This window comes from Rhinolophus sinicus, chromosome 7 (genome assembly GCF_057876585.1).
Source record: "Rhinolophus sinicus isolate RSI-liver-muscle chromosome 7, RSI-T2T, whole genome shotgun sequence".
In the NCBI taxonomy this organism is placed as follows: Eukaryota; Metazoa; Chordata; class Mammalia; order Chiroptera; family Rhinolophidae; genus Rhinolophus; species Rhinolophus sinicus.
The window spans coordinates 91300-109565 of NC_142507.1; the positions used below are offsets into that span (position 1 = coordinate 91300).

The 18266-nt window shown below is 34.8% G+C and overlaps 1 protein-coding gene across 3 annotated transcripts in view; it reads left to right on the forward strand.

Annotated features, from left to right (window-relative positions):
• C7H8orf88 (chromosome 7 C8orf88 homolog) overlaps positions 1-18266 on the forward strand; it is a 30127-nt gene that overhangs the window by 4890 nt on the left and 6971 nt on the right. For all 3 annotated transcript variants that reach the window (XM_074318761.2, XM_074318760.2, XM_019726240.3), the window contains exons 2-4: positions 1891-1989; positions 4603-4676; positions 14581-14656. In XM_074318761.2, the coding sequence (XP_074174862.2) occupies positions 1917-1989; positions 4603-4676; positions 14581-14656 (223 nt within the window). In that variant the 5' untranslated portion in view covers positions 1891-1916. The remainder of the gene's footprint in view (positions 1-1890; positions 1990-4602; positions 4677-14580; positions 14657-18266) is intronic.

Below are 18266 nucleotides of genomic sequence, written 5' to 3' on the forward strand. Positions count from 1 at the left end.
GTTTTATTATTTTACTATCAACTATTCGTTAGAAACTAGAAAACTATGTGAACTATTTTATTTAATATCATTGTTGAGGATATTTTCCAAGGAAGTAGCAAAAACTTGACTTTGGTCTTGAAGGATGAATGGCAGTGTGGGAGATGAGCAGTGGGGAGAGTGAGGAAACTCCAGACAGAGCTCCTGAATGTAAAGCTATATGATAAAGCAAAACAATATTTCTGAATTAAACAATTTACTGAACATGCACTCTATATCACACACTGTGTGGTAGACATTGGAGATATGCCTGAGTGATAGAGCTATAGTTTAATAGTCAGGTGATAGCGAATCGCAGCTAATGCAGTAAGTACCACATTGCAGGACAATACGGGGTGCTTCCTGAGCACATAGGGTACTTAACCAGAATTTGGGTACTTCTGCTTGGTGGGGGGGGCATGAAAAGAGAGGTTGAGGCTTGCTTGATTGTAAGGTGCTGGCTGCAAACATGGGCATGGGCAAAGCTATCACTTCCTTGACTCATGACCTTGGGCAAATTACCTAATTTCTCTAAGTCTTACCTAAAAATAGAATAAAAAAATACAGCTAACATTTATCGAATGCTTACTGTGTGCCCAGCATTGTGCTGGTGCTTCATACCGATTATCTTATTCAGTCTTCACATCAAATCTAGTGGGTGGAGGCTGTTTTCCAGTTATATAACTGGGTGGTGGGGCCATACTATGAACCCAGGTAGGCTGACCTGACACCTGAGCTCTAACTATTAACAGTGCCTAATTTATAGAGTTGTTGTGAATATTAAAAATGTAACTTAGGCAAATGGTTTGCTGTGCGTGACACCTGGATGTTGGCTCCTATTTCTATTATGTACTAGTCAGCCAGGATGGGTGAGGAACTGAAGCTTAAGCAGGTGTGTGTAAATACAGGGTTCATAGTTTGGGGAAAAGAGGCTGTATTCACTCATTTGCTCATTTTAAGAACAACCTATTCCTCACTTTTACCTAAAAGTGAGGCAAATAAATGGAAGACAAATAAATGAGCCATCATAGTATAGTTCAGTCTTCTCTGAATTCCACTATGTGGACATGGAATATGTCCAGGAAACACAGCTGGAGGAAGTATTTACATCAGACTGGGTGATCAGGGAGATGAATTAATACGAGGACGGAACTAAAAGAGTAGTGGTGGGAGTACAGGAAACAGATTTAAGAGAGAGATTCTGGAAGAAGACTGGACAGGAAGCAGAGAGTGATTATGCGGTGGGGCTCTAATTTTGAATGTCAAATTGAAGGTGTCTATAACCAAGGGTGGTCTGAGGGAGGGGATGATGACCTTAAGGGGAACAGCAGGAGGGACATCTTTGGAGTCAAAGCAATGAATTCAATTTTGAATATGTTGGATTTGAGGTGCCTGTTATAAGATATAAATGGAAATATTCTTGGATAATTAGAAAATTAAGCAAAATAAAAGAGGTAGACGCTGGATATATCATGTAGATAGGTAGTTGCAATAATGAGAATAGATGAGGTTAGCTAAGAGAACCAAAGCCACATTTGGAAGAATTCCTAAATTTAATTGAAGTTAAGAAGAGGAAACAGCTAAGGAAATTAGGAGACGCAATTAAAAAATCGGAAACAAACCAAAAGAAAACAGGGAAGTAAAGGGAGGAAAATGTTTTCAAGAGGGAATGTTCAGTTGTGATAGATGCTATACAGGGGTCTAAGGTTGTTGTATCTTATTTTATTTTAAATGCTTCCATTTTTGTTTGTGTTTTGTGTCTGAACTTATAAAATAGGTTATCTCCAAATGCATGTTGTGGTTATTTGTATGTCTATAAAGCATCTTGATTATTTTGTCTAAAACATAAACATGTATTTTTCCCTCCTACAGTATGGAACCTCAAGGTCTTTGTGATAATGGAAACCAAAAAATTGATTGGCAAACCGCTTCAACCAGCAAGACCTGCTCGCCATCTGACTTCCCCCCCTGGTGAGTACAAAGGGTGCATATCGTTAAATATTAATTGGTTAATGGCTAATTAGTATTTTAAAGGCTAAATAATATAGAAAGTAATTGTTCATGGTTGATATTTAAAGAAATAACATAAAATAAATAATGTCATGGGCAGAATATAAAAATAGTACCAAAGAAATAATAGCTCTGACCTGAGAGCAATTTTTTGTATTTTTTTGTCTCATTTTTATGGTTAACTGGCTTCTGTTCAGATCGATACTCTCAGTACAAATTGTGCCCTGTGATTAAGATCACTGTGGAACAGTCATGCTGGAAAGAGAATTACCCTTTTAAAAAAATATACCTAACTGCAAAAAAAAAAACAACAACCAAGATTAGTACAAAACAACACTTACAGGTAGGGCTGTGCTTGAGTTGGAGCATATAGTTAATTTTTCAGGAAATCTAAACAATATGTCTAAAATTTAAAATTTTTCTTTGCACGTAAATCTGACCTTTTGAACAAATTTTTGACATACTTGGTATTTAATTCCTAAATTGGGATATTAACCATTTTATTCTTTTTATTAGTTGTTGCCAGAAAGGCTTCTACATTCTAATTTAGGAGATATATATCTATGTATATGTACATATACATACATATAGGTACATTTATACAGAGGGTGCTAAAAAAATGTATACACTTTTTAAGAAAGGAAACAGCTATATTAAAATTGTAATACTCAAAAGATAGCGCTAACAAAAGATGAATACAAGTCACATTTGATTTTTGCAATTACAAGAGATACTCAAAGTGGTTACCATCAGTGTCCAGACACTTCTGATTATAGCAAACATTGTTTGGCAGACTTCTGCTATGAGTGTGTAAACTATTCTAACACCATAGCAGAAGAAGCAGGATTTGTTGCCTCCCGGATCTTCCCTTGTGCACATCACACATAATACCATGCATTTCAAACTTATCACCAATGCCTGCAGTTGTTACCGTTTCCCCGAAAATAAGACCTAGCTGGACAATCAGTTCTAATGTGTCTTTTGGAGCAAAAATTAATATAAGACCCAGTCTTATGTTTATAATTTTATATTATGTTATATTTATTATAATTATATATATTATGTTATATTATATTATATTATATTATAACCCGGTCTTATAGTAAATTAAGACTAGGTTTTATATTAATTTTTGCTCCAAAAGACGCATTAGAGCTGATTGTCTGGCTAGGTCTTACTTTTGGGGAAACACGGTAGGTGTGTTGGAGGTTCTGTTGCATACTCACACCTCCATTGTACTTCTACAATATTCTTGAGTTTCAAATATCACTTCAGAGTGGTCTTTCGCTCCTTGAACAACTGTGCTTCCACCATTTTCTTTGACTGTCCTTTCGCCATTTTCTTTGACTGTCCTGCCTGTCGCATGGTGACACTATTCATTTGATTAATGCCATCTTTTGAGCGAACGTCATACTACACATTGCTACTGTAATTCAATTCAGCTTCAAAACCTAATACATAGATAACGTCTCTTAAAATGTGTATACAGTTTTTTTCGAACCACCGGTATAGATAGGTAGAGAGAAAGAGACAGAGAGAGAAAGGCACACAGACACACGCACGCACACACGCACGCACGCACGCGCGAGTGTTTCCTATTTACGGTCTCTAGTCCATGTCTCCAACTAAATAATGGCTTACTTTGAAAAAGGAAAACATAGTTCTTTTCTTGGGTTCAAATGTGAAGCAGAAAAGATAGAAATGGTACGAATTCCTCAGTCCCCCATTGTTCTCCCATCCTTGGTTCCTACAAGGAAGATTGTCTCCACTTTGGTAATGTTTCCTTTGAAGATTGCTGTGACTTAGGACAAATTTCATGGATCTTTTGGATCTCAGCTTAGCAATGCAGATGGCATATCCCTCTGGTGTGCTGAAGAAGCTGTTGTGTGGGGTCAAATCTCTGATTTTATCCTAAAGGGAAGGATATAAAGCAGCTGTCAGCAGCTCCTTTCTGTCACCTCCCTTTTTACCCAACCTCTCCCTCCCTCATCTGTACAGAGTACGTTTTTCACTGATTTTTTTCTTCCAAACTTGTTACAGGGGTTAATGGGGGTGGGCTGATAGTCCCTACCTCTCATTAAATTATATCATTGTAAAATCCATACAAGAGTAGGGTTTTATTAGGCAAAGTGTAGTAAATCTGAAATTAATTTTGGCTTTTCTGAACATACTTCCATACCCAAATCTACCTCATGTCTGTAAAGAAATCTTTTTTAAGACCCAGATTTAAATATTTCATTCTGTGAGGCCTTCCTTGGTACCCCAGAGCCCACTTAGCTGTCTCCTACCATTTTCTGTGTTCCTCTCATATAACTTATTTTTATTATAGTCATTATTTATGAGCTTGTATTTTAAAATAGGTTGCAAACTCATTTATCTCTGAACTTTTTTTTCACGTACCCATCTCCTAACACAGTTGCTGACATTTCATAGTATTGAATAACTGAACTGTCAGAAAAACATTATAAAACAGTGTCTAGAATATCATGGATAATTAAGGTTTTTAGGTGATATTATATCATTTATTGAAGACGTGGATATTTAAAATAGTTTTCTTTTTTTCTCTCCTAACAGGAGTAGTATTCCCTTTCGACTTTCAGAATGAATATCCGTGCAACACTCAGTACTTACAAAGTGGAGGTAGCAGAGTAAGTCTTAGAAATTATAATAAACTGCAGCATTGCAGGCTGGAAAGTAACATTTGATAGATGGCTGTTGTGTGCCTTTACTATGCTAAGTACTTTATGTATTTTTAAAAAAACTTTATGATATGTTCCAAGCATATATTAAAGAGAATAAAACACTAATCATACCTGTTGCCCACCATTTTCAAATCTAAACATTTTGCTATATTTGTTTTAGCAAATTTTAAAAACCTTACAGATAAACTTAAAACCCCCATATAGCCCTCCACCAACCCTTTCCTACCTTTCTCCAAGATAACTGTCCTCAATGTTATGGTTTCCATATATATATATTTTTTTCTTCCCCCCCCCCTTTCTTTCACCTCCCTCCCCTCCAGTTCAAGCCTCAGTCTAGTTTCTCAGTCTAGTTGTGTAGGACACAGCTCCCTGGCCCATGCTGGTATTATGAGCCTTGTGCTCCCCCCAGCTGAGGCAGTCGGTCACCAGTAACTCACAGCAGCTCTCGCTGGCTGCTGGCCGCTCACAATGGCTGCCAGCCACTCATGCTGGTCACTGCCCACTCATGACAGAACACGGTAGCCCACGGCAGCACACAGCAACCTGCGGTTGCTCACGGTAGCCCAGCTCCAGGGAGAACTGCTGTTCACAATCTTAGCTGTAGGTCACTGGCCTATGTGGGAATCTAACCGGCGGCCTTGAGCATGGCGCTCCAACCTCCTGAGCCACCGGGCCAGCCCTCCATGAGTATATTGATACATTTTCTATAACAAATAGAATTGTTTTAACTGGTTTACAATTTTATACAAATGGTATTATATCCACATTTTTTTATAATTATTTTTTCACCTTTAGGTTTATATTTTAAAAATTCTACTTTAATTTTTCAAATAAGTAAAATAACAACGAAGTTTAATACTCAAAACATACAAAAATGGCATTTAGTGAAAAGTTTCCCTCCAATCTCTATCCCTGTCACTTCTAACCAGATGTAGCCATTGTACCAATTTCTTACCTAGATACTTCCAGAAATAGATTATGCTTGCACAATCATAAGTATGTTCATAGATGGAGAGCAGGCAACTATTCAAGTGAATGTAGTTGTTCCATATGTGCTGATACAGGGAAATATTTTCTATAAATATACCACGTTTTTGCATTTTCTACTGCTGGGCGTGGTTCTTGCTTTTGTTTTATAATAAATGCTACAACAGAAATCCATGTATGTGTTACATTTTACAGTTATAAAACTGCAGTAGAATTGCTATGTTAAAAGGTAATTGTCAGCATGAAGTACTGCCAAATTATTCTCCAGTATGATTCATATGAGCAATGCATGAGGGTTCTGATTTTTCTATACTCTTACTTTGTTATTGTCACACTGTAAATTGTTTTCTTATTTAATTTTTGAGAAATCATATCTTTTTGTTGGTTTAAAAGTTTAATTCTCTATTACTTGTGAAGTGGAGCATCTTATGTTTAATTTGGCCATTTGGATTTTCTCTTCCATAAACTGCTAATTCATACAATCTGTCCACTTTTCTTATGTTCTTTTTCTTCTTTTTTTATATTCTTTTACAATATATTCTGGATTCTTACATGCACAGCAAATATTTTATGTCCTGAGAATAGGTCCAGAGATTTGTTTGTTATTTGTGGTGTTTCAGTTCAGAAGTCTTAAATCTTTTAAAAAAATTTATTATGGTAATATTGCTTAATAACATTATATAAATTTCAGGTATACAATATTATAATTTGGTATCTGTATATTCTATTGTGTGCTCGCCATCAAGAGTCTGGTTTCCTTTGGTTACAGTATATTTGACCCCTTTACACAATTCTCCCTCCTTCTACCCCTTTCCCCTCTGATAACCACCATTCTGTTGTCTTTGAGTATTGTTATTGTTTTGTGAATTTGTTACTTTTTGTTTATATTCCACATGTGAGTGACATGCTATGGTTTTTGTCCTTTTCCGTCTTGACTTATTACACTTTTCATAATACCCTCAAGATCCATCCATGCTGTCGAAAAATGAATATTTCACCTGTTTTATGAATGAGTAATATTTCATTGTGTGTGTGTGTGTGTGTGTGTGTGTGTGTGTGTGTATGTATGTATACCCTCTCTTATCCATTCATCCATTGATGGACACTTAGGTTGCTTCCATATCTTGGCTATTGTAAATAATGCTGCAGTGAACACAAGGGTGGATGTATCTTTATGAATTAGTGTTCTCATATTTTTTTTGTATAACTACCCAAAAGAGGAATTGATGATGAATTGTATGATAGTTCTATCCTTAATTTTTTAAGGAACTTCCATACTGTATCATAGGAACTATACTAATGTACAATCCCAATAGTGCATGAGGGTTCCTTTTTCTCCATATCGTCTCTAACACTGGTCATTTCTTGTTTTTGTTTTTTTTTACCATAGACAATCTAAAGGTGTGAGGTGATATCTCATTGCTGTTTTGATTTGCATTTCCCTAACAATTAATGATGTTGAACATCTTTTCATATGCCTGTAGGCCATCTGTATGTCTTCTTGGAAAAATGTTTATTCAGATCCTCTGCCCATTTTGTATTCAGATAGTTTGTTTTTGTTGTTGAGTTGTATGAATTCTCTCTCTATTTTGGATATTCAGCACTCATCAGAAGTATCATTTGCAAATATCTTCTCCCATTTGGTTGGTTGTCTTTTTGTTTGGTTGATGGTTTCCTTTGCTGTGCAGAAGCTCTTTAGTTTGATGTAGTTTTATTTATTTTTGTTTTGTTTCCCTTGCTTTTGCAGACAGATTCACAAAAAAACACCACAGAGACCAATGTCCAGAAGCTTAGAGCCTATGTTTTCTTCTATGTATTTTATTGTTTTAGAACTTACATTCGAGTCTTTAATCTATTTTGAGTTAATTTTTGTGTTATATTGTAAAGTAGCGGTCTAGTTTCACGCTTTTGCATATGGCTGTCTGGTTTTGACTGTTTATTGAAGAGCCTTTCCTTTCTTCACTGTATGTTCTCGGCTCCTTTGTCATAAATTAGTTGCCTATATATGTATGGGTTTATCTCTGGGCTCAATTCTGTCCCATTGGTCTGTGTGTTTTTCTGTCTATACTACACTGTTTTGATTACTGTGGTTTTGTAGCATAGTTTTAAATTGGGGCGTGTGATACCTACCTGTGGCTTTGTTCTTTTTTTCTCAGGATTGGATGTTTGGGGCCTTTTGTGGTTCTATACAAATTTGAGGATGTTTTTGTTCTATTTCTGTGAAAAATGCCATTGGGATTTTGATAGGGATTACATTGAATCTGTAAATTGCTTTGGGTAGTAATGGACGTGTTAATAATGTTAATTCCTCCTGTCCATGAGCATGGCATATCTTCCCATTTCTTTGTGTCATCTTCAGTTTTTTTTGGCAATGTTTTGTAAATTTATTCCTATTTTATTATTTTTGTTGCTATTATAAGTGGGATTGTTTTCTTCATTTCTCTTTCTGATAGTTTGTTGTTAGTATATAGAAACATGATTTTTGAATCTTGATTTTTGTATTCTGCAACTTTACTGTATTTGTATATTATTTCTAATAGTCTTTTTTGGAGAGTCTTTAGGGTTTTTTATATATAAAATAATGTCAGTTGCAAATAGTGACAGTTTTACTTCTTCCTTTCCAATTTGGATGTCTTTATTTCTTCTACTTGCTTAAATGCTCTGGACAGGGTTTCCAGTAGTATGTTGAATAACAGTGGCAAGAGTGGGCATCCTTGTCCTTTTCCTGATTTTATGGAAAGCTTTCAGTTTTTCACCATTGACTATGTTAGTTGAGGGTTTGTCACATGTGGTCTTTATTATATACATCTTATTGAGAATCTGTACCATAAAGGGATGTTGTATCTTGTCAAGTGTTTTTTCTACATCTATCGAGATGATTTTTATCACTCATTGTTTGTGTGGTGTATCATATTGATTGATTTGCAGACATTGAACCATCCTTACATCTCTGGAACAAATCCCACTTGATCGTGATGTGTGATTCTTTTAATGTATTGTTGTACTCAATTTGCTAGTACAGTAGTACCTCAGTTTTCGAACGTCTCTGTTGACAAACATTTCAGTTTACGAACGCCGTAAACCTGGAAGTAAATGCTTCGGTTTTGAAACACGCCTCAGAAATCAAGCATGTCACGCAGGTTCCACTGAGTGTAAGATCCTGAGGCCTAGCTGTTGGCTGTTTTCGAATGTTTCAGAACTCGAATGGTCTTCCAGAATGGATTACGTTAAAAAACCGAGATACCACTGTATTTCATTGAGGATTTTTTGCATCTCTGTTCATCAAAGATATTGGCCTGTAAAGTTCTTTTGTTTTTTTGTGTGTTGTTTTGGTGATGTCCTTGCCTGGTTTTGGTATTAGGGCAAACAACTTAGGTATATTTGGTATTAGAGTATAGGACTTTGGTATATTTGGTATATGACTTAGGAAGCATTTCCTCCTCTTCAATTTCTAGAAGAGTTGAGAAGGATTGGTATTAAATCTTCTTTGAATGTTTGGTAGAATTCACTAGTGAAGCCATCTGGTCCTGGACGTCCTGGGGAGGTTTTTGATTACTGTTTTAATTTCCTTACTAGTGATTAGTTTATTCAAGTTTTGTAATTTTTCATAATTCAATCTGGGAAGGTTGTATGCTTATAAGAATTTGTCTGTCTTCCAGGCTGTCCAATTTCAATTTGGTAGCATATAGCCTTTCCTAGTGTTCTTTTATAATCCTTGGTATTTCTGTGGTATTTGTTGAAATTTCTCCTTCATTTCTGAGTTTATTTGGGCCCTCTATTTTTCTTGGTGAGTGTGGCTAATTGATAAAGGTTTACCAATTTTGTTTGTTTACAATGAACCAGCTTTTGGTTTCATTTATGTTTTCTAAGTCTTTATTTTATTTCTACTCTTGATCTTCATTTCCTTCCTTCTTTGCGCTTTGATCTGTTTGTTCTGTTTCTAGTTCTTCAAGGTGTAATCTTATATTGAGATTTTTCTTGTATCTTGAGCTTGGCCAGTATTGCTATAAACTTCCTCCTTAGTACTGCTTTTGCTGGATCCCAAAAGTTTTGGTATGTCGTATTTTCATTTCTTTCTTTATATCTTTTGATTTCTTTTATTTCTTCATTGACACAGTAGCTGTTCAGTGACATGTTTAATCCTACATATTGGTGATTTTTTTCCAGTTTTCTTCTTGATTTCCAGTTTCATACCTTTGTGTTTGGAAAAGATGTTGGATGTGATTTCAGTCTTCTGAAATTTATTGAGACTTGATTTTTGTCCCAACATATTGTCTATCCTTGAGAATGTTCCATGTGTACTGGAGAAGAATGTACATTCTGTCGTTTTGGGATGAAAAGTTACATAAATATTTATTAACTCTGTGTGATCTAATGTGTCATTTAAGGCCAATGACTTTCCCCTACTATTATTGTGTTGCTTTCTGTTTCTGCCTTTAGGTCTATTAATTCTTGCTTTATATATTTTGGTGCTTCTAGGTTGGGTACATTTACAGAGGGTTCCAAAAATATGTATACACGTTTTAAGAAAGGAAAACTGTATTAAAATTGTAATACTCAATAGATATTGATAACAAAAGATGAATACAAGTCACGTTTGACTTCTGCAATTACAAGAGGTGTTCAAAGTGAACTACTACCTGAGTTCACTACTCAGTGAACTACTACCTGAGCAACACTGATGAAAGTGTCCACTTGTATACTTTTTTTGGCAATCCCGGTGTGTTAATAACTGTTATGTCTTCCTGATATATTGTCCTCTTTATCACTGTAAAATGTCCATCTTTGTCTCTCTTGTTACCTTTTTTGTCTTGAAATTAATTTTGTCTGATATAAGTATGGCTACACCCACTTTTCTCTGGATACCATTTGTTTGGAATATCTTCTACCCCTTCACTTTGAGCCTATGTTTTCGTAGATGAGATGGGTCTCCTGAAGACAACATATAATTGGATCTTGTTTTTTAATCCTCCAGGTACTCTGTTCCTTTTGATTGGTGAGTTTAGTCCATTTACATTTAGGGTGATTATTGATATCTGAGGACTTATTATAGCCATTTCTTTGTTTTCTGGTCATTCTGTATTTACATTGTTTCATTTCCCATTTTTCCTGTCTTCTATGTTTTTTTAAATGAATTTTTTTCTTCTTCAATTATCGTTGACATTCAGTATTATATTAGTTTCATGCATACAGCATAGTGGTTAGACATTCATGTAACTTAACAAAATGATCCCCCCAATAAGTCTAGTACTCACTCATCTGGCACCATACATAGTTATTAAAATATTGGTTATATTCACCATGCTGTACTTCACATTTCCATGACTGTTTTATAACTGCCTTCACCTTTTTCACCCATTCCCTTAACCCGTTTCATGTGACAACCATCAATTTGTTATCTGTATCTATGAGTTTGTTTCTGTTTTGTTTGTTTATTTTGTTGTCTATTTTTTATTTTTAAATTTTTAAAAATATTTTTATTAAAAAATATAACTAACATACAACATTATATCAGTTTCAGGTGTACACAATAGTTGTTCAGCATTTATATGCCTAAGGAAGTGATCACCATAAGTCTAGTAACCATCTGACTCTGTACCACGCTATCACAATATTATTGACCAAATTCCCTATGCTGTACATTACATCCCCATGACTTACTTATTTTATATCTAGAAATCTGAACCTCTTATTCCCCTTCACCTTTCCCCTTCCTTTTAAAGTTTTCAATTATAGTTAACATTCACTTTTATATTAATTTCAGGTGTGCAGCAGAGTGGTTAGATATTTACATAATTTAAGATGTGATCCCCCTGACTAGTCTAGTTCTCACCTGGCACTATACATAGTTTTTACCATATTATTGACTATATTCCCTATGCTTTATTTTACATCCCCATGATTATTTTGTAACTACCAATTTCTACTTCTTAATCCCTTCACCTTTTTCATTCTGTCCCCCAAGTCCCCTCGCTCTATCACCTCAATTAATCTAGTATCCATCTAACACCATACATAGTTATTACAATATTATTCACTATATTCTTTATGCTACCCTACATCCCTATGACTACTATTTTGTTTTTTAGATTCCACATATAGATGGAATCATACAGTATTTGTCTTTCTCTGTCTGACTTATTTCACTTAACATAATACCCTCAAGTTCCATCCATGTTGTCACAAATGGGAAGAATTCATTTCTTTTTTCACAGCCGAGTAGTATTCCATTGTATATATGTACCACATCTTTATCCAATTGTCTATCAATGTACAGTTAGGTTGCTGCCATATCTAGGCTGTTGAAATAATGCTGCAGTGCACATAGGGGTGCATATATCTTTTCAAATTAGTGTTTTGGGTTTCTTCGGATAAATACCCAGAAGTGGAATGCTGGGTCATATGGTAATTCTATTTTTAATGTTCTGAGCAACTTCCATGTGGTTTTCCATCATGGCTGCACCCATTTACAATCCCACCAGCAATGCACGGCGGTTCCCTTTTCACCACATCCTCGCCAACAAATGTTGATTTTTTGACGATAGCCACTCTGACTGTTATGACGTGATAGCTCATCAGTAGGTCTTCTTTGGAGAAATGTTTATTCAGTTCCTCTTACTATTTTTTTTAAATTGGATTATTTGTTTGTTTGCTATTGTGTTTTTAGGAATTCCTTATATATTTTTCGTATTAAGTCCATATCAGATACATGGTTTGCAAATATTTTGTCCCTTTTCTGTAGGTTTTTTTTCATTGTTGATTTTCTTTTTTTCTTTTTTAGTTTGATATAGTTCTACTTATTTATAGTTGCTTTTGTTGCTTGAGCGTTTGGTATTATATTAAAAAAATCACTGCCAAGATGAATGTGAAGGCTTTCCCGTTTTCTTCTAGGAGTGATATGGTTTCAGGTGTTTTATTTGTCTTTAACCATTTTGAGTTCATTTTTGTTCATAGTATTAGATAAGGGCCCAATTTCATTCTTTTGCACATGGATAGTCACTTCTCTCAACACTATATTTTGAAGAGACTGTTCCTTCAACATTCTGTATTCTAGGCTTTCTTGTCAAAGAATAGTTGAATGTATATGCGTTGGTTTATTTCTGTGCTGTCTATTCTGCTCCATTGGTCTATGTGTATTTTTATGCCACTATCTTACTATTTTGATTATTACAGCCTTGTAATATAGTTTGAAGTCAGGAAGTGTGATGCATCCAGCTTTGTTCTTACAAGACTACTTTGGCTACTCAGGGTCTTTTGTGATTCCATGTGAGTATTAGGATGATTTTTTTTATTTCTATGAAAAATGCTACTGGAATTTAGGTAGGGATTGCACTGGATCTGTAGATTGCTTTAGGTAGTTGGACATTTTAGTAATATTCTTCCCATCCATGAACATGGGATATCTTTCCATTTACCGTCATCTTCAATTTCTTTAATCAGTGTTTTATAGAGTTTTCTGTGTACAAATATTTCACCTCTTTGGTTAAATTTATTCCTAAGTATTTTATTCTTTTTGATACTATTTTAGAAACAGATTGTTTTCTTGCTTTATTTATTTTTTCCAGATTTTAGTTTACTTTTGAGTTTGATTTTAGGTCTTGCATTTTAGGTAGTGTTACAAAGATAGTGAAGTATGCCTCTGATTAAATTTTCAGTTTGAAAATATTAATTTTTTAAAAAGGACCATATAATTCTTTTTTGTAGTTTATTAAATCTAACAGGAAGAACTTTGGAGAACCGAGTCTTTGGTGTGACAAAATTTGATTTTCATCTGATGACTTATTGTGATGTCTTGGTGATGTAGAATTACCTCATTACGCTTCATTGTGTCATAGGGTTAGACAATCTATTCTTTGACTTTAGGCAGTTACCTGGGTAGAGTTTGCAGATATTTAAGGAATGGGCTACAACTTGCTAATATAGTGATTGGTGGAGTGGAGATATTCATTTTTAAGAATATCCCCAAAGAAACCTACCTTAGGGAATTACCATGGTGCAGAGTCTGGCCTACTGTTTGCAAATTGATTTTTGTCAGCTAAAAGAGTAGGTCATCCCTAGGGGTAGACTATGTTGACCAAGTACATGAAACTGATTTATAAAATCAGAAAACCCATTATTTTATAATGAGAAATCTGGCTGTCTTTTACTCTGGGATTCTCTCATTGGTTCTACTTGTGTATTATCTGCTTTAGGGAGATTTATGGGAAGCTAAGTTGTAATCAGAATATTTCTTGGTGAGCATGTAGTCAGTAGAAGAATGAAAATATTGTTGTTTAAAATGTCATCAGATTAGTGTAGCCAATACCATAGTAAAGATGGTCCAACAAGTAGGGCTGGAAAACTTTGGTAAGGCCTCTTCTTCTCAGGATGTTGAGTTCTGACAGTGTTTCTTCTTTCTCTTTGCTTCATTGGATGAAGCGATATTTTCTTATTTTCCATATTTCCGGTTAGTGTGTGAACAGTTTATATGCTGACATCAAGGATCTACTTTACATAACTTCAGAAGAAGTAAATAGTATTGTTATTGCAGGTTTTCATGAATAAATATCTGCTGTTTTCATGAATTAAAATCTATGTTTACTTACTTTGGAATTATTTATTTTACTATTCATCTTTGGTTTTAGGTTCCCTTTCAAAAATAATTATAATCATGACTAAAATAGTTATATTCAAATGTATTTTGAAAGACATTTTTGTAGCTTATTTTTGATTAGTACACTTAGGACATTATTTATCCATTAGTCCAAAAATGTGCCTTGAGTAATACTTTGATTGTTTAGGAAAATATTTTTGGATGGTTAAAAAAAGCATTGCATAAAACATTTAAACCTTAGTTAAAAAGTGTATTTTCTGTTTTCAACAGTGTAAGACGAATGGAATGCAAACCTTTGCTCAAGGTCTTAATGACCAACAGCAACATCAGTCTCCAGTTAAAAAAGGTAAATTTTTATCATAATTCCCAAATTTCATAAGCAAGTCTTAGCATACATAAGAAATTTTATTACATTGTTTTGGTTGATTTCTGTCCACATTAGTCAGGCTGTAGGTTTGACAGCTGTGAAGGTAAGACCATAATAGGAATGGCTTAAACAAAGCAGAAATTTATTTCTGTATCTTCTATGTCATGTAAACTTTTGAGCTGGTGTACTTGTTCTGTTCTGTGAAGTGACTACTGGTCCCAGGGTTATACAGTTGGCCCTTGAACGACACGGGTTTGAACTGTGCAGGTACACTTACATGCGAATTTCTTTTTTCAGTAAATATTGTTAAATGTATTTTCCCTTCCTTTTGATTTCCTTAATAATGATTCCTTTTCTCTAGCTTACTTTAGTATAATACAGTATATAATACAGCTAACATAAAAAATAAGTGTCAAATCAGCTGTCTATGTTGTTATTCCTAAGGCTTCCAGTCAACAGTTGGCTATTAGTTGTTAAGTTTTTGGGGAGTCAAAAGTTATGCGTGGATTTTTCACTGGGGGTGTGTGGTCAGTACCCCTAACCCCCACGTTGTTGAAGGGTCATCTGTACTGTCTCATGGCTTTGCTGCCTTTAACACATGGCTTCTATCTCATTGACCAAGATGAATGCCTCTGCGCCAGCCATCATGTGCCCTATCTTGCCATCAGGAAGGAGATGAAAGGAAAGGTAGTTCTCCTTAAAGCAGTGGCCCAGAAATTACATATGTCACTTTCACTTAATATCTCATTGGCCAGGACTTAGTCATGCTTTGCAAAGCAGAGTGGAAAATGTAATCTTTAGCTGTGCAGCCAGCTAGTAATTCTGTTACTGAAGCAGAAGGGAAGAACGCTTATGGAGGATCAGTAGTGTCTCCCACAGTAGCTACTTTTTAGTAAAATATAAAATAATTTAGTCTCCAAATTTTTACCAAGCAATCTATGTATGTAGTTCAAAAGTTAAAAGTTATGAGAATACTGTATTAGCTTTTCCTCCGAGTATTTAACTCCATATTTCTAAATACAATGTTTAAATTTTCTTAATTTCTCATTTTTTGGTATTATAAATTGATGGAGCATTTTGGAAAAGGAGAACGTACATCTTCCACCTCAGTCCCCTTCCTTCAGGCTCTGTCTGCCCTCTTCACAGCATTCTTTCACAAGGCTCCCTTCTCTATGTTATATGACTAGTACGTAAATACAGTTGCTTAGCTGAGAGATGCGTCTCTCTTTCTTACAATTCTTTATTTTTCCTGGAGCTAATGCTCGCCTTGTTTTTCTGTATAACTTATTAATTTTTCCCCTCAAATGCTCTGACAACTGTCACTCTATGATATTTTCATTATGCTTAACTGTATCAGTTGGTCTAGACACTCAGAATACTGGAGGAGACTTTCCTTTTGTAATCCTCCATTATCCTGGACTAGTTGCTCCTTTAAATGCTGTGCAGCTGTTGTTTTAATGGTTTATTTTAAACCACTTTAAAATGTAAAGTTCAGTGGCTTTTAGTACTGTATCGTGCAACCATCACAACTGTCTAATTCCAGAACCTTTTTATCACCCCAGAAGAATATACCCATTAAGAGAATACTCCCCATTCTCCCTTCTGCTCAGCCCCTGGCAAACTCGTTTGCTTTTTGTTTTGATGGATTTACTTGTTCTGGACATCTCATTTAATAGAAGTATACAATATGTGATGTTTTGTGTCTGGCTTCTTTTGGTTACTATAAGGTTTTCAAGGTCCATTCATGTATAGCATATATCAGTATGTCTTTCCTTTTTAGTGCTGAATACTATTCCATTGTATGTATAATGCCACATTTTGCTTGTTTCTCAGTTGATGGACATTTGGGTCGTTTTTACTTTTTGGCTACCATGAATAACGTTGCTATGAATATTTGTGTACAAGTTTTTGTTTGGACATCCACTTTAAGTTCTTTTCGATATACATTAGGAGAAGACTTGCTGGGTCATATGGTGATTGTATATTTAACTTTTTGAAGAATTGACAAATTGTTTTCCATGGTAGCAACACCACTTCACATTCCCATTAGCAATACATGAGGGTTCCAATTTCTGTACATCCTTGTTAGGATCTGTATTTATTATAGCCATCCTAGTGCATGTGAAGTACTTATCTCCTTGTAATTTTGATTTGTATTTCTCTAATGACTAATGATTTTGAGTGTCTTTTCATGTGCTTGTTGGCCATTTGTAATTCTTCTTTGGAGAAAAGTCTATTCAAGTCCTGAGACCTTTTTTTAATTGGGTTGTTTTCCTTCTGTTGTTGAGTTGTAAGAGCTCTCAATACTAGACCCTTATCTATTCCCTCTCTCACTCTCCGCCTTCCCCTTTCCTCTTTCCCTGCTCTCCTTCTTTCTCCTTCCCTCTGTCATGCTTTTTGTGTCATATCTAAGAAATCATTGCTAAAAACCAGGATTGGAAGATTCATCCCTATGAGTTTTATAGTTTCAGCTCTTATATTTAGGTCTTTGATTTAACATTTGAATTAACTTTTGTCTATGGTGTGAGGTAAGAGCCCAGCTTCATTTTTTTTTTCTTCCCTTGGATATTCAGTTGTGGCATACCATTTGTTAAAGACAGTAATTTTTCTCCATTAATTGATCTTGGCATCTTTGTTTAAGATCATTTGACCGTGGGTTTATGTGTTTATTCCTGGACTGTCTGTTCGGTTCCCTTGATCTATATGTCTGTCTTTATAGCAGTACCACAATGTTTTGATTACTATAACTTTATGGTAATTTTTGAAATTGGTAAGTGTGAGTCTTCCAGTTTTGTTCTTTTTTAAGGTCTTTTGGTTATTTGGGGTCCCTTGCAATTCCATGTGGTTTTTAGGATAGCTTTTCCTGGGATTTTTGATAGGGATGATCTTCAATTTATAGATAATTTTAGGCGATTATTGTTATTGTTGTCATACTAACAATATTAAGTTTTCCAATCCACAAACATGGTATATGTTTCCATTCACTTAGGTCTTTATTTCAGCTGTGTTTTACAATTTTCAGTGTACCAATCTCATATCTCTTTGGTCAAATTTATTTCTGACTATTCTTGTTGATGCTAATGTAATTGATTTCTAAATTTCTTTTTTGCATTGTTCATTGATAGTGTAGAAAATACAACCGATATTGTGTGGGGATATTACTATGAGTTTACAGAAATAAAAAGTATTATAAGAGGATACAGTGAACAAGTAATTGTATGCCAACAAATTAGATTACCTAGGTGCAACAGAGAAATTTCTAGAAACACAGAAATTACCAGAATCTAGTGAAGAAGAAACAGAAAATCTGAATGAATCTATAGCAAGTAAGAAGATTGTATTTTTAATTAAAAAATCTCCCAAGAAAGAAAAGTCCAGGATTTCATGGCTTCACTAGTGAATCTACAAAACATTTAAAGAAGAATTGACTTTCTCAAGCTCTTCCAAAAATAGGAGGGGAAATTTCCCAGCTATTTTTAGAGGCCGATACCTAAGCCAGACAAAGATATCGCATGAAAAAAACAAACTATCAAAACTACAGATCAATATCTCTTAGAATATAGATTAAAAAATTATTAACAAAATACTA